We start from the raw sequence: 23,532 nt of genomic DNA, 5'->3' as shown, positions 1-23,532 counted from the left end.
CTGACACATCCTTGTAATATTTTAATTTTTGTAATACAATCGAACTGTCTAAGTTTTAGTAGTAAAAAGTCTTCATCCTTTTCACATATGCCCTTATTAGAGGAACAATGTTACGCCTTACAATGGGCAATTTGAAATCTGAAGCTGCCTATAATTCAGCAGCTGGTCCTTAAACCATACAAAGAATGACTTTTGAGTTCCGGAATATTGATTTGTTCTGAAGGGCATGGACACTTTTAGAATAAATCCTGACATAATTGTTAGCACATAATGCTTACAAAGAGGAAGAAATTATACAGAAAATGTGCTTGTTGCTATTGTTTTTGACACTGTTTTTTGGCTGCTTCATTTTTTAAATCCTTTGGTGTATGATTACCTGGCAAATTCAAGTGAATTTGTCATTTCTCTTACAGTATTTTGTTGAGATCCAGTGAAGTTTTGACAAGCAACAATTTCCAGCTGAAATGCCAAAAGAGAATTATTAGGTTTCTTTTAAGCAGGAATTCATAAAACCTCTGGCTGATACTCATTTACTACTCTTAAGTGGCTACTAATGTCATCAAGAAATCTAGAGCTGAGGACTACAGAATTTCTTCAGCCTTCTCATTTTATTTGTTCATCTATCGCTGTTGCTGCTGCTATGTTTCGTACCCTTCTTGTTCCTCAGAAAATAGAAAGAAGTAAGATAGGGTAACAAGATAGTTCAAACCATTTCCCATGTAGTCACATGAGTATACAACCAGATGCACAGGAGATAATCCTGAAAATTGGAACTGCTTTGTCACACAGCTTTCTACATATCAAAAACAGGACCTTGGCTATGTGGAAAAGCCTGGTCCAGCTCACAATGGTTCAATGGTTCAAAGGATAATTTTCAGGAAGATCCCCACAGATGTTTTTGACTAGTTGCTGTTTTTCTCAGCCCAACAGAATTGTTCCTCATGGAAAAGTCAGGATATGAATTCACTAGTAATAATGCAATAATAACAACTGAATGGCTAACATAATTAGGTGCCCTGTTTGCCAGTCTTGATTTTTCTCACAATTTTTCTGCTTCACTGGGATTCACTTGTTTTGCACTGTCTTGCCTACTTCTTGTAACAAAGTTTATCAATACATGATGTAAAATGTTTCATTTTCAGCCAGTTTATGACACAGCAGAGGCATGGTGGTTCAGTAGCTTAAAAGATTCCAGAGAAGGTCTATACTTCAGCAGTTCAAGCCCGACCCCGTATGATGGAGTGAGCTCCCGACATTTTCCTCAGCTGCTGCCAGCCTAGCAGTTATATAAATAGATAACACTTCAGTGGGAAGGTAACAGGGCTCCATGTTTCACCACATGCTCCACATTGTGGCATGATGTCATGCTGGCCACATGAACATGGAAACATCTTCAGCACTGGCTCAATGGTCTAGAACAGGTATGTCAAACTGCCAGGGGCCAGATGCGTCATGCTGAAACCGCGCCCACCCCATTGCCAGCAACGGGGAAAAAGTCCCGATACGTCATGTGATGTCATGTGACATTGCGAGTTTGACATGCCTGGTGTAGAAACAGAGATGAGAACTGCCCCCTAAAGTTGGCTATGACTAGCGGAGTAAAACCTGCAGGGACTCCTTTACTTTTTACTCTTACTGCCCAACTTGATGCTGATTTTTGGCAAAGAGAGAATGAGTGGCCTAAGATCATACAACTGGTTTCTGTATTTAAGGGAGGACTAGAATCTGGGACACCCTCCTTCTAGTGCAGCACCTTAACCATTATACTATGCTGGGTATCTCCTCTTGCCAATATAATTTAATAAAGTACTAAGAAAGCTGCATATGAACCAGGGTGTTATGGCAACAGGATCTTTCGCAGAGGAGTGCATAACTAGATCTCATGGCTTTCTAGGGAGACTTTATTAACCAAATGGATTTGACTACTTTCTTGCAAACAATGGAAGCTGCCATAAACTGTTGTTCCATTTAGCTGGCAATGTTCTATTGTGAGTGGCAACAGGCTAGTTTGGAGCCTTTCCAGCCCTATGCAGTGTTTTTTATTTGCTGTTTCTAAAACTAGTACAAACCAAAACTGTGAGGCTGGGGAACAGATGTGCTACTTGATTCAATCTGATTCTTGAAGCTGGGAATTCAGTTAGGGATGCCCTGAGGCATGCAGCCACCTCGGTGGGTACATAAATCCCAAACAGAGTGCAAGAAATCACATATGTTAAGCATTTTCTTCAAATAGCCATACTGCTGGTTCAGGAATTTCTCCCAGAAGCATCAATATATCTACAATGCTTTGCTGTATGAAATTTCTTTATGATTCTTACTGGTCATTGGGATATGAGCAATTTCCTTTTTCTGAGACTCCCAAATCCAAAGAAATATGTGGCCACAGTAACCATCAGGCCCTGAATTGTTATAATGAGAACAATCATGTTGTTATTCTGTTTTAATTATTTGCAGTTTAAGAAGCACATTCTTGCCTAAGCCATGTTCAGTGCCTTTTAAAGAGATTTTGCAGTTGTTATTTTGTCTGTTAACTGCTTTAAGAAGTTACTTATTACTGATATCTTTGGATTGAAGAAACTTCCAAAAAGCGATTTGTATTACATTGGAGATTTTCTTTCCATCCTGGAGGAAAGAAGCTTTGAGTAAGTTTAAAGATAAACAAGAGAAACTTTCATTTTTTGGAAAACAGCAGAAATGAAACTAGAATGTTGATTTTGAAAAATTAAGCTAGATGGACTTGAAAGAATATTTCCTGTGGGCTGTTTAAAAATTTATAAAATAATATAAGATGTTTTTGAAATTAATGGTAAGAAATCCTCTCATGGAAAAGTTTTGTTGACTAGAAAATAAACAGATGATAAGAGTGGATTTGAAGGCTGCCCACAGGGCATCAGAAAGGGAAAAAAATCCCTCTTTCTCAAGGACCATAGACACATTGATACAAGGAGCAATATTATTCCTTGACTATAGAAGAAATTAAGGCTGTTTGAGGACAATTTACTCAGAAGTTACTTAAAATATTTTGTGGCACTATAACAGAGGATATACAGTAGAAGAAACAACAAATTTTATTGGATAAAAAGGGAAATTAATTTGACTGTGGATTTGGAGTTTAAAAAATAATGGATTGTGCAAATGATACAAAAAAAGATGTAGAACCGGAAAATGATATCAATGTGGATTTACGAATGAAACCAGTAGATGTTTTAATAATTAAAGGGGACATAGAAATGATAAATCAGAAGAGTGACTTGGAAAGACCTCTTATTTTAGATTCCCAAAAGGAATTTGTGGAAGAGAAATTTGTCTGAGAAGAGACAAAGAGGAACTGCTCAAGCTGTTCCAGAAAGGAGATAAAGCTGATAGGAAATCATCTTGTGGGACCCTACTTGATGGGACTAAAGATCAAACATTTTTAAATATGGAAAAACTTATAAACAGAATCTGTTTGATAAGGTTTATATATAGGTAAAGGTAAAGGTTCCCCCGCACATGTGTGCTAGTCGTTTCCGACTCTAGGGGCCGGTGCTCATCTCCGTTTCAAAGCCGAAGAGCCAGCGCTTGTTGAGGACGTCTCCGTGGTCATGTGGCTGGCATGACTGGATGCCAAAGGCGCACGGAATGCTGTTACCTTCCCACCGTAGTGGTCCCTATTTTTCTACTTGCATTTTTACATGCTTTCAAGCTGCTAGGTTGGCAGAAGCTGGGACGAGTAGCAGGCACTCACTCTGCTACGTGGCACTCGGGATTCGACCCGCCAAACTGCCGACCTTCTGATCGACAAGCTCAGCGTCTTAACCCACTGAGCCACCGCGTCCCTCTAAGGTTTATATATATACATACACAAATACATACATATAAACATAAACATACTGATTTCTGGTAGCTATTAATGGGCTTTAAAGATTTGTTTTTAAGTGGGGGAGAAAGAAAACAAAGAGAAAATGGTAACTTTTGGATTATAAAATTAAATGTTTTGATTAAGATTAAAATTTAAAGTGGAACTTAAGAACTTTTGCTGAATAGGATTAAATTATGTATTTTTTTCTAATTTGACAATTGATAAGGTACAGGAAGACTTTTTTTAATTGAAATACTGGAGAAGGTGTTACATTGGCCAAATTGTTTATATTTTTCTGGAGAAAAGAGGAAATCAAGTTTATGTATCTTCTTTCTTTTTTTCTGATTTCTTTTTCTTTCAGTTTTCTTCTTTTTAATTGTTTTATTAGTTTATAGTATACAATACAAAGAAAATACAAAAGTAAATATTGGGAAAGATAGGAAAGAGGAAAGGGAATAGAAAAATGAGGGAACGGAAGAGAAAAAAAGAGAAAAAGACATTGATTTCTGACTTCCTTTGGTGTAGTAAAATAGAATATCAACATCAAACCTCAACTTTTTACTTTTACAAAATAGTGTAAACTAGCCATTTTGATAACAACGTTCAGTTTTCTTCTTTACTTTTTATATTTTCTGTATTAGTTTTTTTAATCTTTATATTTCTAAACTTTAATAAAATTATTTTAAGAAAATGAAATTAAAAAAGCAAATGTAGCCTGTTCTCCAAGTTAAGAGACATAGCAAACATTTCTAAATACCAAGAGTATCTATTTTTCCCCAATTGTGAATTATAGCAAGAATAGGAGCAAGGATTGTTGTTGCAATAATTTTATTTGTTGGGTAAAGGAACATTGCATCTGCACTGACAACCTTCTAACATAAGGATGAATAATTAAAGGGGTGTGAGCTGATTTTTAAAATTCCATGTCATTTCATAAAGGCCAATGCTAGATTAATAAATTAGCAGTTTAATCAGCCCTCTTAAATCTGCAGGAGAAAAATATCCAAGTCTGAATCCAGTCCAAATCATAAAGCACTCCATTTGGATCATAAATGTATATAAGCCTTCTCCCACATAACAAACAAACAAATGCCAAAAAAAGACAAAATTTTTGAGGCTGCTGAGGGAGAACTGCTTTATGCAAAGTCCCATTTCTTTGGAACACAGTTGAAGGCTAATCATTTTTGTTTAAGTTAAGGTCTACTCTTGATTTTTGAACAGCATAGTGATAGCTACATCCCATAAAGCAAGCGGATCCACACATCATTCAACTATAGTGATAATCAAATGTGATTAAAATGTTTAATATAATTATTCCACATTTACTTTGTCAATTTCTCCTTCTGAAAATATTCTAAAGCAATTTACATCATCTGCAATCCATGACTATTTTTCAAAGGGTTCATGGGGCTTCATGCTGCTACTAACAATGGCAATTGCTTTGGTTTTAAGTAGTGTTACCATCACACTTGTTTCATTAATCACTATTTTATTCAGCTCATATCCATTATTGAAGAATATTTATCTTTGGAGTGTTTTCCACCCAAGGCAACCTAAAATATTTTAAACAAAATATTTGTATTTCGAATAACCAAATGGACATACAGAAATGGTTTCATATGTATGTGTTTCGCTTTGAGAGCGGGTAACTAAATTTCATTTTTGATGTGTGCCATTGTGCCCACAGTAAAAAAAAATGAGAATAAAGGATATCTTATCTTATCTATCTTATCTTCATATTACCAAATTGGCAGTCTTCCTAGATGTTAAGTTTAGGATAATGCTACCTTTGTCTTTTTTCTTTGTTAGTATGTTTACATTCAGCATATTACACAAAGACTCATTCCTGTATGACTAAATAGTTCCATAAATTTTAGTAATTCCAAATTACTCCAAGTTATTCTAAATTATTCCTTGAAAGTATTAGTTATTGGGACTTTCTTCTCATAAACATGACTTGCCCAGGCTTGCTTTCATCTCATGCATTACAGTTGCTATGACAGTAGTAAGACTTCCATTCTTAGAGATTATTTGTGAAGAATCAGAATGCAAGTTTCCATTGGTCAGGAAAAATCTGAACCCTATATGTGTAGCAGAAAGACATCTAGAAAACTTCCATGTAAAAAGATTCAGCTAATATAGCAAGGGATACACAATGACCCCAGAGTCTTGCAAGCAAGGAGAAATGATGACATGATTTCCATAGCTAATTTAGAATTACCATTTTGCTCCCAGAGATGAATAGAGTTAGTGATTAATTTGTCACATTCAATTGCAAATTAAGATTTGAATTTTTAAAAGCTGTTTGTAATCAAAGCTTGTCTCTGTTTAGAGCTAATCACACATAACACACACAACTATCATCAATTATAACTCTTGATTATGGGATACAGTTAAAAGGAAGTTCCAAACAATACATTATGTATCTGCTATTTAGTGAAGATTATGTCTCATTAAATGTTCCACTAAAGCATCATATCTATAGACATATTTTAATATCTCCTTTAATCTATCAGCCAGCAGAGTATGAGATAGGATTATAATTATATACTCAGAAGCCTATGTCAAAGCCCTAAGTTATTTGCAACCTAAACCCCTTCTCAGCCATCCTCCAAGGTATGAAGAATAAGCCCAAATATTTACATGACTGAGTAAAATCCATAAAATACTATTAAAATTATGTGTATACAGAAAAAAAGTGTGACCTTTACCTTATAATCACTATGTTACCCTATACAGACTCAGATTTATTTTCCCTTATGATGCTGAAGAAACTACCAATCAATTAAGGTAAAGGTAATGACAAAACTCAGAAAGAGGGTGACAGGGCAATAAGAAATAATTACATCATTTTTTATTCCCATGTTTTAGTGCATTCCTATAGGTATAGAAAACAAGTCTATGTTCATTGTGGAAAAATAAAAATATACAGTCTATTGCTTTTTGGCAAAGAAATCCAGCAACTTAAAGAAAATAGATAACATTCTATCAAGATATGGTTCCACATATCTTGACTATCCAATTCTTGCTGACTTCATTGCAAAGCATTGACTGAGTTGATGGGAAGGTTATTTACATGTAAATTATCACTTGAAGCTAAAGTCATCAAGTGCTGAATAACTGCCTGAACCAGGTTATTATGGTGTGAATTGCTGACTATACTGTATGTGGGAGTTGCTACTTTACTTGTTTCTAGATAAAGTTGTGTTTCTTTCTCTTTTTGATTTTAGAACTGCTTCAGATCTAGCTCTTTGCCTGAAGTTCCAACAGCATCCATTGCAACAAATGTCTTTTAGTTCCAGATAGCTCTAGAGGAGACTGCCCCTAGCTTTATCAGTGGGGTCCTTGGTGCACTCTGAGCTTATTTGTTTTCTTGCAGATCTTTCATTACCAAACTAGGTAAAATCATCAGTTACCAGAAAGGGTAGCACTATTACCAACTAACTAATTTTATTAAAAGGTATAACCTTTTATGAGCTGCAGTTCACTTCATCATCTGAGTGCCTAGACTATTCTAGTATTTAATTTGGGGTGAGGTGGGACAGAAAAGGAGGAAAAGATTAGTCATGCAGATGCAGAATGCATTACTAATACTTATCAATTAACAATTGTAATGTGCTTAAAACTCAGAGTGTTGTTGGGAAAGCTAACCTTCTGAAATTTCCTGAAACTATACAATGTATGTGAGTTCAACAATTTCTCACTCAGTGGTGGAAATAGAGTATTTTTTTCAAAACATTAATTTGGATTGCTATTAAATAACCTGGGAGGCTGAAGTGTTTAAATAGTACTTTATCTGCAATAATGGCGAATATCTGTAGCTCAGGTATAGGATGAGGGTGAAGGTTTGTTCTATGAGCTTATGGGTTGGTTTCCAAACATTTTGTTACCAGGCTAGGAATCCCTAACGCCACTGAAGATGTTATCTAGCAAATATTGCATTGGAGGTAGACTAAAGGGAGGCACCTGTAAACTTCTGTTATTACTTTTGGGAGCCCATGATGGTATTGTTGGAGAAAAGTAGACATCAGTACCTGTCATCATTGTTTCTTGCTGCTTGTGAGAATCTACTTCAGGTTAGGTCACTGGTTGGCAACCTTGGCTCTTTTATAACTTGTGGACTTCAACTCCCAGAATTCCTGAACCAGTTGAAGTCCACGAGTCATAAAAGATCCAAGGTTGCCTACCCCTGGGTTAGGTGATTACATGATTGCAAGTATGGGTCTGCCACTCAGAGTCTGAGATAGTACACTGTGGGAACAGCCAGAATTTGGCCTCCCAAGAATTTGGCCTCTCAGTCTTCAGCTTTCCCAAACCCCCTTATTGGCCTCCACGTGAGCTGCAGTGATGAGCATACTCTCCTGGCTCACACAGAAAGGCATGTGGGAGGTTTGGGAAATGCTATGATAAAGCTTTCACATATATCTTTTAGTATCTTGTTTTTGCAATGATCTCATAGGCACCTGAGAAGTTCTCACTATGTATCCAATTATCACTATGTATCCTATTTTGTATAGATTGATGGAGTTTTTGTAATGTTGGTATTCAGAAGAGGGAGGTGAATAAAAGTTCAGCGGGCAGTTGCTGAGGTGTTTTTTTGGTGAGACGAGGCTGCCTGGCTGGTTCAGAGCATCTCTATCGACCCGGGTCTGAATTCTTTACTGTACACTGCTTAGGGGTTTGTATGTGTGTTTGTGTGAGTGCGAACTCCTGTTGACTGCCTAGTTTTCTTGGCAAGATATTTTGGAAATGGTTTGCTATTGTCTGTTTCCTAGATTGAAAGAGAATGACTGTCCCAAGGTCACCTAGTTGGTTTCTTGCTTAAGGCAGGGCTTGTTCTGTACCAGCCTGCTACCGGCCTTGCAGAAAGGCAACCCCTGTACAAACGGTAGAGACTGGAAAACAACTGAGGCTGGAAGGCGTCTGCCAAGTTTAATTCACAAGCAAAACAACAGAACAAAACACCGGAACTGTGATCCTCAAACGGAGCGGTTGCTTTCAGCAACCAGCCCTTCCCCAAACACTCCCTTTATTAGAGTTCAGGGCGTGGCCTCCCTGTGCCTCCTTCCGAGGAGTCCCACAGCCTTTCTCTGCTTGTTCCTGCTTGACTGCCTCCTGCGTCGGGCGTCCTTGAACAGGGCCAGCTGTGGGTCATCATCATCCGCACTGTCGGGCTCGCGCAGCTGAGAAGAGGGCCCTGGCTGGGGGCTCTGCGAAGCCTCCAAGCCATCATCAGCAAGTTCGTCTTCAACACCCTCCTCCTCCCCCTCGTCTGAGTCATCCGAGACATCCGAGCCGGCTGCCGGACCCACAGGCTGGCCCTGAATCACAACACGGCTAGAATTTCAGTCACCCAGTTTCTAACCTGATGCCTCAACCAATAAAGCAAGCTGATTCTCACAATGGGGTATAGATTACTAATAATGTGTTGAGTTGTAGATGACAAGCTGTGGTGTTCTGTTATGCTATTTCTATATTTGTCTTTTAACAGGTCCTCTCTGGGGAATGGAACTGTCTCTACTGATTCTTCTATTGGTCTCATAGGGTGAGCAGTTCAGTTTCCTGATGCTTGGTTTGATTTCATCAGTTAAGTATCTCTCTCAAGTGGGTCTGAAAAAATGTGGAAATAGCATTGAGGTTTGAAGTACCGATAGATGGTAGATGTGATAGCTGCAAGCATGTGACTATGCAGGGCAATCTGTAATTTTTCTGTCTAACATAATGTTTGTCCATTGTGAAGTTTTATCAAAGAAGACATCAAAGAAGCTGATTTGTTCTGTATGTAGCTCCAAACTGAGGTTGACAGAAGAGAAGAAGTTGTTAGGCATGATGAAATTTGATAAGAGATTCATTTCCATGAGTCCAGATAATTAAAATGGATTAGTGCAAAGTTACCCAGCCTTATGGCAGGATGTGATATTTTAGCATCAGTGATGATATTCTCTTTGGCTTAAAATCCATGATTGGGCAGAATGTTGGTGTATAACTTCTCAACATTTATGGTGTCTAAAATGATGTTATCTGTAAAATTTGCTAGAAAATGTGTTACCAGATCCTACAATAAGCTAACATGGCCGTGATCCTAATGTCTGCTTAGTAGCAAGAAGTACAAGACAGCTGCATAGAAAGATGTGCTTCAGACCAAATTATGTTTCAGGACAAATCTATGATTTCAGGGTATTGATAGAAACAAACTCTCTACACAGACTTGCCTATTTCCTAAGAGCATTATCTTGGGTTCTTCAAAATATTTGGCTTTATTTACTACTATCTTCAGGAAATTAGTGGTTTTATTTTGAAAAGCATATTTCTTTAAAAATATATATATAATACTTACTAAAGCTCAACTTTCCATGTGTGATTGATTGATGATATTTTGCTTTTAATTGTTCTTTTGGGATATGACAGCAAATGCTATTTGTAACTCTGTAGGTACGGAAAAGAAGCTTTTTGAAATTTATGCAAGCTGATAAAAAAGACAATGTAATCCTCTTCCTTAAATATTTGTAGGTTAGTGTCGGTGTATTTCAAGTTACATATCAGTAGAAGAGCACACGGAGCAAATTGGTAGCCATGCATTAGAGAAGAAATAGACATTGTAGCTTATAATGGCCATTGTAGCTTATAATGGTGTTACAGCATCTAGCTATTCTTCAAAGCCATATCACTAAGAAATCAGATGCCCAAATATCTATTCATTTTACTTAAAGCATCACACACTGTGTTCAGGTCACTTCGGAGATCCTGGACAACATTTTCAATGCTTCTGGTGTCTTTCAGAATTTCAATGCTTTGGGTGTAGGGGTTGAAATAAACAGAAAAGGGACGGTTGATTGATTTTGCAAAGTCCCTGAAATAAAAATAAAAAAGAATTAAATTAACTCTTATTTCTGCACTTACAGATAACAGCAAATTCAATCTGGGGCTTGTTTTTAAGGGTCATGAAAACAACTTGCCTCATCTTTTCTTTGGCTTCTTCAAAACTTTCTGAGACAAAGTAAGCTTCCTGGAAAGTTGTGATAAGGCATTCTTGCAAGCAGGTTGTCTTTGGATCAAATGTTTTCACATTGGCTTTATCAGACAGAGCATGCTGCAAAATACACCACATCAACTATTAAGTTACATGACAGAAACCACAAGTGTTTCTATGCACCCAAACTTTATAGCAAAGAATGTGCTCCACTTCATATGATTCATCTATAATTGTTTTTTCCAGAATGAATGTGATGTGCATCTTAAACTTATCAATCTATTTATTGCTTTAAGATTCCTTCCCGTCAAATAATTACACCATCAACAATATAGTGATAGTTGCATCAAGAATATAGTAATTTTGCTTTATATATGAAAAATAACTTAAATCATCACACCTGGCACAATAAACATATTATTAATAAATACTTCAAATATTCCCATGCTATGGCTAATATTAGGAATTCTTCAAAAGCAGAAGCAATATATAGATATTTACCCAGAGCACACATTCATAAAAATTATATATCACCTCTAGTAACACATAACACCACTTTGCTTCAGGCTTGAAAAGATCTAAATAAATAATGAACATTTTCATTGCTCTTTTTTAATACAGTATAAGGTAGATTGACAGGATATTAACAGTTCATCAAGAGTGTTCACTGTATACCCATTTGTTTAAAACCAAATTGAGTGGCATTTAGAAGAAGTCATGGAATTTTATGAGTTTACAATTTTTTTAGAATAATGTAAAGAACTGGGAGTGAACGGGAGGCGTTGGACATCTGTGGAATAAAATTCATACTCTGCTCTAATCAGTCCAGTTTCCAACTTGTGGTACAGGAATTGTTCTATCTCGGTTCATGAAGAAAGTAATAATCAAATATTTCTTTTTAAGAAAGAAATATATAAAAATTTAATTGTAAAGGTTGTATGTGATAGGGCATACAGCATCTTGAACTGCACAGATTTACCTATACATGTTATTCTCTCCATATGGACATATCTAGTGTTTTTATACATGAGGATATGGATGTTCATGAGAGTAACAAATGGGGCATTTCCCCTTTCTGTATGTTCCATAATTCTTAGATTCCAACTTTATTTTCTTAAAAAACAACTACTCACTAACCATTCTAGAACTTGATTTATAAAAGTGAAATATGTAATCATTCTTCTACCTATTTTCTTTAACTTTTTGCCCCAGGAAGGAGACAAGACAAACCATTTCTGAAAAACCTTGCCAAAACAATTGCAGAGACTTGTCCAGGTAGTCTCCGAAAACTGAACAAAATTGAACTATACCTGTTATTTGTGCTTTATTATTTCCAGTGCTTCCTTAATCATCCTTGTTTCTAGGTGATATTTTTTTATCAGATATTCTTTGGCTCTTCAGCTTCTTTTCTTTCATCTGTTTTAGTTTGCTTGCCTCTGATCTTAGTGTACTGATCTTATTTTCTAGCCTGATCTTCTATTTTGTGGTGCAGTTTGGCTTTTTTTTCTTTTTCTTTTTCACCCAAGGTATTCAGTTATAATGCAGCCATTCTATACACTAGTTGGTTGTTTTTTGCAGTGAGCTGGTGCTTATATTTGATATTACAGTACTGGCATCTTTTAATACGTGTGCTAGCTGTTTCTTCAATGCAGGCAGCCTTTTTCTGTTGTCTTTCTGATGTTCTAGATGCCCACTTATTCTTTACTTCAATTCTTTTTTAGTTAAAGAATTTGTTTATCTACATAGCTGCTGGCGAAGGTTATCCTTTTGTTTGCAAAACACCAACCCTGCTGAACAGAAGAAAAGGCAGATGTTTTGACCCAATATCTGGAAACTGTTAGGTCCAGATGGGAAGAAGTAAGCTGTTCCAATAAACTCTGGGTAGGTAGTCTTTCTCTGAAGAATCAGTCTGTGAGGATCCTCTGCTACCGTGTTTCCCCGAAAGTAAGGCCTACCCCAAAAATAAGCCCTAGTTTTGGGGCAAGGCACACACCTAAAAAGCTAGGGTGGGTTTGGGGGTGGGGCTGCCCCCACATGCCCCTCACCCACTTACCTCACAGCCAGGCCTCTCCTTGCCGGCCCACTTCTTCTGCGCCATCTCCTGTAGCCAGGCCTCCATTTCTCAGTCACAGACCTTTCCAGAAGGCCACTTCAGCTGAGAACCGAGCTATGGATTCAATCCATAGCTTGGTACTTGACTGCATAGGCCTTTTGGAAAGGCCTGACTGCAAAATGCAGGCTAGAATGCAGCTGCAGAATGAAGCTGTTCCATCGGCCAGAAGAAGTGAGAAGGGGGTTGGACTAGATGATCTCCAAGGTCCCTTCCAGCTTTATTATTATTATTATTAAATATATGTTAGTACCAAGAAGTGGACCAGCTGGGCTGGGTGTCGGTGTTGGAGGTGAGTATAAAAGACACCACCACCACCACCCCGAAAGTAAGGCCTAGTGCCTCTTTTGAAGGAAAAAAAAATAAGATCTGGTCTTATTTTCGGGGGGAAATGGAAGTTGGAGAATTACTGCTAGACAGACAGAAAGAATCCATGCATTGAGGTAGCTGCATTCCTTCTTGAAGCAGATACTTTGAGAAAGGCTTCTTGTCATCGCTATTAAGTCAATTACAATACCGCTTACCTGGGGCAGCCTTTGAAGATACTTCTAAAGCTGCAGATGGTGTAGAACACAGCAGCCCATCTATTATTAGATGAGAACCACTAGTGCTATATGCCAATGGTTTGACTCTATATTGGCTTCCGGGAGGCTTCTGAAGGCAATTTGAAGTGTGGATTAACCTCTAAATTTGAAGTGTGGATTAACCTCTAAATTCCAAGCTTTATACCTGGAATTTTTCTGGACTGTATGTTTCAGGTAGAACCAACCCATTCAGGGTTGTTGTTTTTTAGAACAAAAGAGTACATTGAGAGTTACTTCCTAGTGAGATGGTTCAGAATACATTGCATTTATTTCATGTTATTGCCTTATTTAATGAAATCTTTTTCCTTAAGAGATGGCACTTTCACAGCTTTTCAGACAGCAGTCAGGATAGGGCTTTTCAGTAAATGTTTTGATTATTGATGAATAAAGAAGTCATTCTTGATGCCAGATTTTGTTTTTGTTTGTCTTGATGGATTATTTATTGTTGTAAACCACCAGAAGTCTGCATGAAGCTAGCAGTTAGGAAATATCAAAAATCAAGTTTTTTCACTTTCCTTTCAAAAATCTTTGATCTGTCTTTTGACTGTTGAAAAGCCCTCTGGGTAAATAGGACAAAGCATCTATTTGTTTTTCTTCTTCCAGTCTAAGATTAGTATTAGACAGTATTTTGTTTGTAGAAAGCCCAAGATTCAATTTCTGGCCACTTTATACTGAGCCGGGAAAGAGATCAGCTAGATATTCTGGAGAGCTGGTATTAATCAGTGTAAATCAGGGGTGTCAAATTGCCGGCCCACAGACCAGATACATCATGCTAAAACTGCGCCCACCCCATTGCCGGCAATGGAAAAAATTTTCAATAAATCGCGTGATGTTGCGAGTTTGACACCCCTGTTGTAAATACTGATTTGAGTAGATCAAGATTAAAGATAAAACTATGCAAATTTGAAATTGCTAATAATTTAACTAAATAATTAATAATTTAAAAAGATGTTAGACACGTGGGTCAAAAATGTTTTAGATGCATTCCTGCCCAGCTCAGGAGATAAAAATTAATATGAAGCAATATGCAATAAATTTAGCACTGTCTGCAACTCTTTTGAAAAGCTGAATCTCTTTATAGAATCACATGACAGCCTTGTAGAACTCAGGCACATGATCCTGAGAAAAGGCATGACTTTAAAAGAGTTGCAGATGTGTGTTGTGTGCATGCTCCTACATGCTACAAGGATTTTTCAGGAATTGAATCGGAAATCCTTCCCATCTCTGAAAACAAGGTTCTTTCTAGACAAATCTGTGTAAACATGAAGCCTGAGTATTACAGAATTCAGAGACATATCAACATAAATTCTGGACTTCTAGGTATTGCATCATTGCAACACAAGAATAGTCTTGAAAACTAAATGGATTTGTGGATGTGAACTGATTACTTCTTTTTCATTGTCCCACACATAAATATACATGCAGACATTTACCATTAATCCAGCATTAAGATATCTCATAAAAAGAATGATAAAATAGATTCAATTAATTAGCCTAAGTGCTTAAACAGAAACAATAATTCCAGGCAACACTCAGCCACTCTAAAGCATGTCTCTAGCCAAACTTAATGTTGTTTTCTATCCTGGCGTTTTACAGAACAAAATGCTTGTAAAATATGGACCTTAGCAACAAAAAGTCTTGGTTATAATTTTTGTTAAGACAACAAAGAAAAAGAGATAACCAAATGCCAAAAATATTGATATAACTAAATAATTGTTTAAAATCAAATTTAGATAAGGCAACATATCCCAAAGCTATAAGCATCAGTCACTCGCAGCAGGTGCCTGCTTGTTAGTTCTCAAGCAAATTACATCTCCAGAAAAGCAATTTTATACTCATTTATAGGACAAGTTTTCAGATATCTGTGTACTGCCTGAGCTTGTATCCTACAACAGAAATTACAAAATGGAGACTTCCGGTTTGCCATCGCAGCACTTGGGGATGTAGGAAGGTCCATCTTCCACGTCTGAATTCACCCCACTGGGGACCCTGTAGAGGCAGTGAGCAAAGAGGGGACCCCCACTTGATCACAGGAGGGCAGCAGTCCTTCCTCTTGATCCAGGGCAGCCCTCTAAACTGACAGGGGAAAGACCGGCCATAGCAATATGGCTCGTCACTAAGCTGCTGACAGCCAAAGTCAAAATTACTATCAAGCACCTTTAAAGCAATGCAGATGAAACTGGGTGAGATCTGATCTTCTCCTTAAGACTTTAATCTGTGAAAAACTCAGCTGTAAAGAAGGAACTTTAGGGCAGCATATCTGGCCTGTTTGAACTATGAAGGTAAACCTTTACTGCTTTTCAGAGTTATATGTGGAGAATTGCTTTCCTATTTCTTTACATGAGAAGCATCTGTTATTACATGAAATGATGGAATACTTTGGACTATAAATTCTTACTTGGCAAACAATTTCCACTTTAAGACTACCTGCAACACATGAAATAAATGTCCCATACCTAGTTATAAAAAACAAAAAAACTATTTTTAATGTTTGATTTTAAAGTCTTCAACTTAACACATTATCAAGAGAATATGGATGAAAATCAGAAAAAATCCTTTCTATGTTGAAATCAATACACAAAACCATTCTTTCAGCTTGTAACAAAATAAGATGCAACATAAAGGAACAAAATCCCAGCTTAGATATACAAACCCAGATCTTGCCTACAACCAAAGAACTAACAATGCAGAAAGTAACAGGCGAAGCAGAAGAACTAAATACTAAGACAGAGGACCCAATTGACCAACAGATCCAGCCAACAGAAAAATCAGAAAAGGGAGTTGACAACATTGAAAATGGAAAAGACTTTTTACATAAATCAGAAAAAAATTGAGGAAAATGAAGAAGAACAGATTGAATGGAAGATTAACCTATCAGGATAATTGTGGGAGATTGGAGTAACAGGGAGGTGATTAAATCAATACAAATGGGCTAGTTCTTCCAAAAAAACTGTACCAAATGGTCTTTCTTATTCCAAATAATGCATATAATAATAGAGTGAGAACTTTTTGAGGATTCAAATGTAGAGACATGGAAGGTTAGTTGGCAAAGGAAGAAAGGTAAGGCTGAAAGAAACTAGGGTTTTGATCTATTAGAGGGGATTTTATACTACTCATAAGAGGGTTGAATATGGTGAAAAATAGATATTTTTTTAGAAAATAAAGTAACATTATAATTGAATAGGTAAGATGTGTAATAAGACTAACAGATTTTTGGTTTAATATGGTGGAAAATAGATAACTTTCAGAAAATAGAATAAGATTATATGCAAATAGATAAGATGTGTATTTAGAATATTAGATTTTGTTATGAAAAGGGGAAAATGTAGAAGTTTTCAGGAAAACTTTGGTCTCCTAAAGCTTGGAAATTATAAATGCCAAATGTGAATTTGAATATTGAATGGAAATTAAAGCCTGGGAAACAAAGCAATAACAGGACATTGATTGTATATAAGGATTGAATGCAAACACAATTAAGATATGTATAAGCTAAAAATTATTGATAAATATAACAAAGATGGTTTTTACTTAGTTGATAATAATAACTATATTAGCCTAATATGAGATAGTAGATATTAAGGGAAAAAGAGAGGAAATATCTGATGTTGTAACTTGAGATTTGTGTTAAAGATTTATGTATGTTATTGAATTATTGATTACCCAGTCACCACGTTGCTTTTTAAATTTTTAATTGTAAAATTAAAAAAACTAATAAAATATTATAAAAAAAGAAATTCCAAAATGGAGATACATTCCTAAATCTAAACAACAGGAAAAACTGATAGGCAATTTCAAAGCAAAATTCTGCCAGCTTTGAAGATTGCTTTTCCAACATTGAATCTAACTGGATCCAGGATCTCTATAGTTAGCTTGATCTTTTTGTTATTCCTTATACAACAGGAGTTGCCTCTTCAAACAACAATGCAATAATTTAAAAAAAATTAAAGAGAAGCTATGCTATGTTCTATCCACCAATAGAAAGAAATCAGATACAATAGGAATGATTCTGAATTGCACTTGAGGATTTAGAGCTGTTCTAGGAGTTCAAGAAAAGCCTGCAGAATCAAGGGTAGAATATATCAACTAAGCTCAGAGAGCACCAAGGTCCCCACAGTTCAACCATGAGCTGCACATGTCTTCTTCAGTTGATAAGCTAAATCAGTCCAGGACGCTTTACACAGAAAAGAAACCCACTTCTGTATTCACATATGCCACTCTTTGAGTTCTGATATCTTTAGATATCTCGATATCTAAAGAAATGCATTTTAGGATTGCTTTTTAAAAATGTACTCTCACATCAGTTTTTTAAGAACCCTTTTTCCTTGGCTGTGGAATCCCACTTATTAAACTTTCTGTACAAATAAGAGAGTCTATAATCCAGCCTCTTTTGTCTTTAAGGTATTTAAAAATTATCTATAGAAGCCAGACCCTTTCATGGTAAGTCCTATACATAGAAAAGAATTTTTGATTTGTAAACCTCATCAGACAATTTAAAAGCCCTTGTATAAAGAAACATCAGCAACCTTAAGTAACAGCCCAATTAGCAGCATAGCAAGAATAATAAAAAGAGCACCTAACGCAACATTCTACTATTAAAGATGAAAAAATAGCATCAGATCAAATTGCAACAACATCAGATCCTAGTCAACATGGCAAAAATAAATTTAACAATGATCTGAAGGCTTATACGGCCAGGTTCACATATACTTCTTTTAAATTAGATTTCTAGAAATGTGTGAGTAATACTGAGAATGCCCTTTATCTCATATCAATAAACTATATGTTTTTTCAGTGAATGGGATGTGAGGAATAGACAAACCAAAATGAGTCCAAATAATTTAGTTTTTAAGATAAAAACCAACATGCCCATAAATGGTATGCATCCTTAATTGGATATTCGATCAGCAAATGTCTCACCTTCTTAAACGCTTTATGATTTATTATTTCACAACCTAAGAAAAATACTTTCAAATGGCAGTATAGATCAAAGACTCTTAATGAGTGTCTTCATTTTTAAATTAAGAAGAGGGGGGAAACTGCTATTTTAATTTAAAAACAAAAAGCTTGCCAGGATTGAGAATGAAGAAAGTTTTAAATAGAGAACTTTCTTTAAAGTGATTTCTTTAAAAAAACATATTATGATGAAAGTACCTTTGAAAATAGCAAAAATAATTAGACCTGCTGACCAGATCTTTGTAGGAATGCTGGTTGTTCATTATTAAATCAAGAAGATAAGGATAATAATATGAGCTAAGCAGTGAGATGTAACTATAGAGAAGTAATTGGAATTAAACTGTTTCAGATCGTAAGAAGCAAAAACGGGAAAAACAGAAGCCAGCCTTTTACTTTGACTCTAGTCATTGGCATATTTTCACTTCCTCACAACAGCAATCACAAGAAAATCTGTCGAAGTGGCAGACGGAGGCAGGAGTTCACTAGAACAGCTTACAGATAAGGGCATTTTACCAGATTTATTGCAGAAAACGTTTGAACAATTTGGCAAAAAGATGACTTCAACGGTTAAAAAGGAAATAGAAGAAGGATTTGCAAGGAATAAAAAAAAGATGTCAAAGAAGAAGTTAAGAAGAATCTATGGTGCAACTGGCTGCAGACTTAAAAAACAATGATAAAGTAGAAGTTTCAATCCTACAGGGGGACAGAGATATGACTTTAACAAGAAACTAATGGCCAATGTTTTTACTGAGTAATAATCAGGGCTTTTTTTGTAATAGAACGCTCAGAACGGAGTTCCGGCACCTTTTTTGGATTGAGCCTTGTAGGGTAGGCAAGGCGGATTGTATGACATGTGTGAGTTCTGGCACCTTTTTATTTTACAAAAAAAGCACTGGTAATAAGTATAATATAGTTATAATATAATTATTATAATAAAACTTTACCATGATTTGGGCTAAACAGTTGAAGATAATATTACAGAATTTTATTCATGGAGTTCAATGCAAATAAAAAAAAGAATTTGTGATTTAGAGCTTTGAACATTAGACTAGATTATGGAAATAATATTATATAATTTTCCCAAGGGCAGACATGAGTAACTGGAATTGTTGTAGAGGACCAGCACCATGGCCCCACACCCCCATCATGGCCCCACCCCATTGCAGTTCTGCCCATTGCAGTTCTGCCCCTGCTGCAATCCCATCCAACACTCACACCCCTACCAACACCAACACCCCACTGCCGATGCCCTGCTCCTACCAACACTGCTCAGCCACCAATGCTCTGCCCCCATCACTGACACTGTTGATGCCTTGGGCTGGACAGAGACACCCTAAAGGTTGGAAGTGGCCCACAGGATGTAAAATGTGCAGGTCTGCTTTAAAGAGAGAGGTTAAAATATAATTGCACTTATAATTATTGTGAAAAATATCAGAACCACTGCTTTGTACCCTTTTTCTTTCTTTTGGTTTTAACTTTTTTCTTTGCTTTATTTTTTATTTCTTTTTTCTCTTTTCTTTATTACTTTGTATTAATTTGAATAAGTTTTTATCTTATTTTTTTAAAAAAGTTTTAGTAAAAGTAATATTGAAAAATCAGTAGTGTGTATGTACTTCAGAAATGCACTGATGATAATTGGTACAACAGAGAGATCACATGTTTCAAGAATCCTGCATCATTAATATTCAGAGAGCCATATTCTGCACTAGTTTAAATTTGCTTAACTAGCTTTGGAATTACTCTAGGTAGAGTTCATTACTGCTTAAATCTAGCCTGGATATCACTAAAACATAGATATTACCAACAATATTATCATATACTCACTTTGTCATTTTTAGTGGATTTGGTATTTGCAACTGTTTCTGTCTAGCTGTATTTATTACTTTAATTTGTGTTGCAAGCTGCCTTGGGGTATATATTATGAAAGACAGAATATACATGTCTTCAATAAATAAATAAATCTTGAGTTTGAATTTTCTTGAGAGCACAAGCACATTTCCTTTTTTTTAACTTATTGTCAAAATGACTGCTAGACTTAAACTAATGTGGCACATGGAATACCAGTGTCAAGAAGTTTAGAGGCTTCATTTGTGGGGGTGATGTTTAAATAGATTTAAGATTTCTAACATAACTTTCAAATGACGGGCATAATCCAGTGGTGGGATTCAGCCAGTTCGCACCAGTTTGGCAGAACCGGTAGCTAATTTTTGGTTGCCCAGGCCCAGAATGGACTTCCAGAAGCAGCATCCACACAGAGAACAAGTTGTTCACATATTTGAATCCCACCACTGGCATAATCATCCTATAAAGTTGTCAATAATAACTGCTACTATGTGGGGATTACATCTCTACCAGTTTAGGATTGCTGCCAATATATCATATTTAGGATTCTGAGCTTCCTGTTTAACTGAGCATTGTTATAGCTTAAATTCCAATATTTCTGCTGAAAAACTCTGTAATAAAAATTCTGATAGTTATACTACCGTGTTTCCCTAAAAATAAGACCGGTTTCTTTTTTTCTTTTTTTTACCTCCAAAAGAAGCACCAGATCTTATTTCCGGGGTGTGTCTTTTATACTCACCTCAGACCTGCCCAGCTGGCCCACTTCTTCTGTGACCGAAGGAGCAGCTTTATTCTGCAGCTGCATTCTGGCTGGTATTTTGCAGTCAGGCCTTTCCAGAAGGCCTCTGCAGCTGAGTAGTTTTCAGCTGCATAGGTCTTGCAGAACCAAGCTATGGATTGAATCAGTGGCCTTTTAGAAAGGCCTGTGACTGAGAAATGCAGGCCTGGCTATAAAAGATGCCACAGAAGGTAAGCGGGTGCAAGGTCCGTGGGGCAGCTCTACACCCACACCCTCACCCTGTTGTGATTCAGTGTCAGCCTGTGCTCCCAGCAGCTGAGTCTGAGGAATCTGAGGAGGAGGAGGAGGAGGAGGAGGAGGAGGAGGAGGAGGAGGAGGAGGAGGAGGAGAATTTGGAGAGCCTTCAGTGTCAGAGGGAGGCTCTGATGCACTGCAGGACTTTCAGCCTGGCCCCTCCAGTCATGTTCCTCATGAGGCTCAGCTGTGTGAGGAGGAGGTGTTGGACTCAGAGGAGTCACACCCGAATCTGTTCAGAGACACTAGAAGCAGAAGGCAATCCAGCAGAGCAGACCAGAGAAAATCAATGAGGCAACTCAGTGAAAAGAGGAGAAGGCATTGAGAAGCCACACCTTGAAACAGATAATAAAAGGGGAAGGTGTGGGCAGTGCTGGTTGCTGAAGGCAACTGTTGGTAGACATTCAAAGAGAATCTTGGTCTGTTCTTGCTAATCTGTTTGATGTTTTGAATCATTTATTGAATAAAATATTCTGCTGCTTTTTTGTTTGAAAGACTTTATCATTTTGGAACTATAAATAAATTTGGGTTGGGTTTTTTCCAGCCTATTGATTTGTCAAAAGGAAAAAGGGGTTGTCCCTGTCACACAAACAGGGCCAGTCATAGGCTGGAACAGAATACACCCTAGCTTGATTTTTAGGTGTGTGCCTCACTGAAAAACTAGGGCTTATTTTTGCAGTAGGGCTTATATTAGGCCCACCCCCAAAAATCAAGCTAGGGTTTATTTTTGGGGTAGGCCTTACTTTCAGGGAAACTGGTCATAGAATATGGCAAAATTTAAATGAAACTGGAAAATTGATTTACTAAATATAGGTACTGGGAGGGGATATAAATGAACCAAATTCTAATTTATATTTTGGATTTCATGAAGACATTCAGTTTGAATTTGCAATTCAGTGTGAAGAGTTTATCTGAACAATCAAGTCAAATCAAAGATTTGATCTGATAAGAGTATGTATGCATATCCATAAAGTCCATCAAATAGTTGAATCAATTCAGAAGCACCTGATCTAATTTAACAAGATAGTTTGATTGAATCACATTCAAATACAAAAATCAGAATGAAGTATCACACATGCCTTAATACATGTGTCAAGATATATATTTTGGATTGGCATTAAAAAAAAATTTCCATCCCAGATTAGCATTACGATCTAATGTTCTCACTGTTCTTCTTCTACAAGATTTAATTGAAACTATATACTTTTCTAATGTATTTGTTAGAAATGATTTCCAGGATGATTTGAAAGCAAGTTAAAGCAACAATGAGTTCAGTAGAAAATCACACACACAAGAAATATGTAGAAATCATAGAGCTGGCTTTTAGTGATAAATAATATAGAGTTTTGTTTACATCAGTACCTTGAGCTCTCCAATAGAAGACAAAAGGCCTGCTCCATAAGCCCTCAGTTGTCCATCTTGCTTACAAAGGCCAAACTCAATAGTGAAGAAATAACACTGTAAAATGAAATACATAGAGACACACACACACATATTAGAATGAACTTAGGTACACTCAGAAATCAAACAGGTCACCAGACAAGCCCTTCCTCATACTATTTTTTTGTTTTTAAATAAATGATGTGAAAGAAAACTACCAAACGGTAACACCATGAATACAAGAAGAGGCTATCATAAATCTATTTAGCATAAATCATGATAAAAATTAGGACTGTGCAGTGCTTCAGATTCAGTGCCAAAAGACTGTTGCAGGATGTGCACAGTGTCTTCCATTTTTTAAAGCACTTGCATTTTTATTTTCAATCATGAGGCTACCTATTGCAGCCAACACATAATCCCTGCAAAAGTCACAGTTAGTCTAAAGTGTTGCAAGCAGGCAGTGTGTTTTTACCCTGTGCTATCCAAAGTAGCTTTGTGGAGACTTCCAGTCCTGCGCAGCAGTCGAGGGGTTTGGGGCTCCATGCCCTTCGGCGAATTTCTTCCTGTTACGGGACCCTAAATGGGCTAGAAGCCACCCCAAAGAGGCAAAAAAGAAGGAAGTCCCGGCAACCATGGAGAGATGGTGATCAACCCTATAGGTCCTAACTTCAGAGTCTAGCCCAAACTACAAGCAACTGAAGTCAAAAGCATTATTTTAAGCTGATTGTAAACAGCGCATTTGAATGTGGGTAAGAACATTGATTTTCTCTATCCTACTTATCAACTTTCCTGAAGAAAAAAAAATCCCAAGAAGCAAAA

General features: G+C 36.7%; 1 protein-coding gene across 1 annotated transcript in view; it reads right to left on the bottom strand.

Moving 5' to 3' along the window:
- Positions 1–10,507: 10,507 nt before the first annotated feature.
- TPH2 (tryptophan hydroxylase 2) overlaps positions 10,508–23,532 on the bottom strand; it is a gene marked incomplete at its 5' end in the record, with an annotated part of 114,987 nt that continues 101,962 nt past the window's right edge. The window contains 3 exons of the mRNA XM_081332003.1: positions 10,508–10,691; positions 10,798–10,931; positions 22,696–22,791. Of these exons, the coding sequence (XP_081188129.1) occupies positions 10,517–10,691; positions 10,798–10,931; positions 22,696–22,791 (405 nt within the window). The 3' untranslated portion in view covers positions 10,508–10,516. The remainder of the gene's footprint in view (positions 10,692–10,797; positions 10,932–22,695; positions 22,792–23,532) is intronic.

The sequence above is a fragment of the Vipera berus genome (assembly GCF_964194415.1).
Source record: "Vipera berus genome assembly, chromosome: 6".
Classification (NCBI taxonomy): Eukaryota; Metazoa; Chordata; class Lepidosauria; order Squamata; family Viperidae; genus Vipera; species Vipera berus.
The sequence above is the reverse complement of the archived record's forward strand: the minus strand, read 5'-3'. Positions and strand labels throughout refer to the sequence as shown.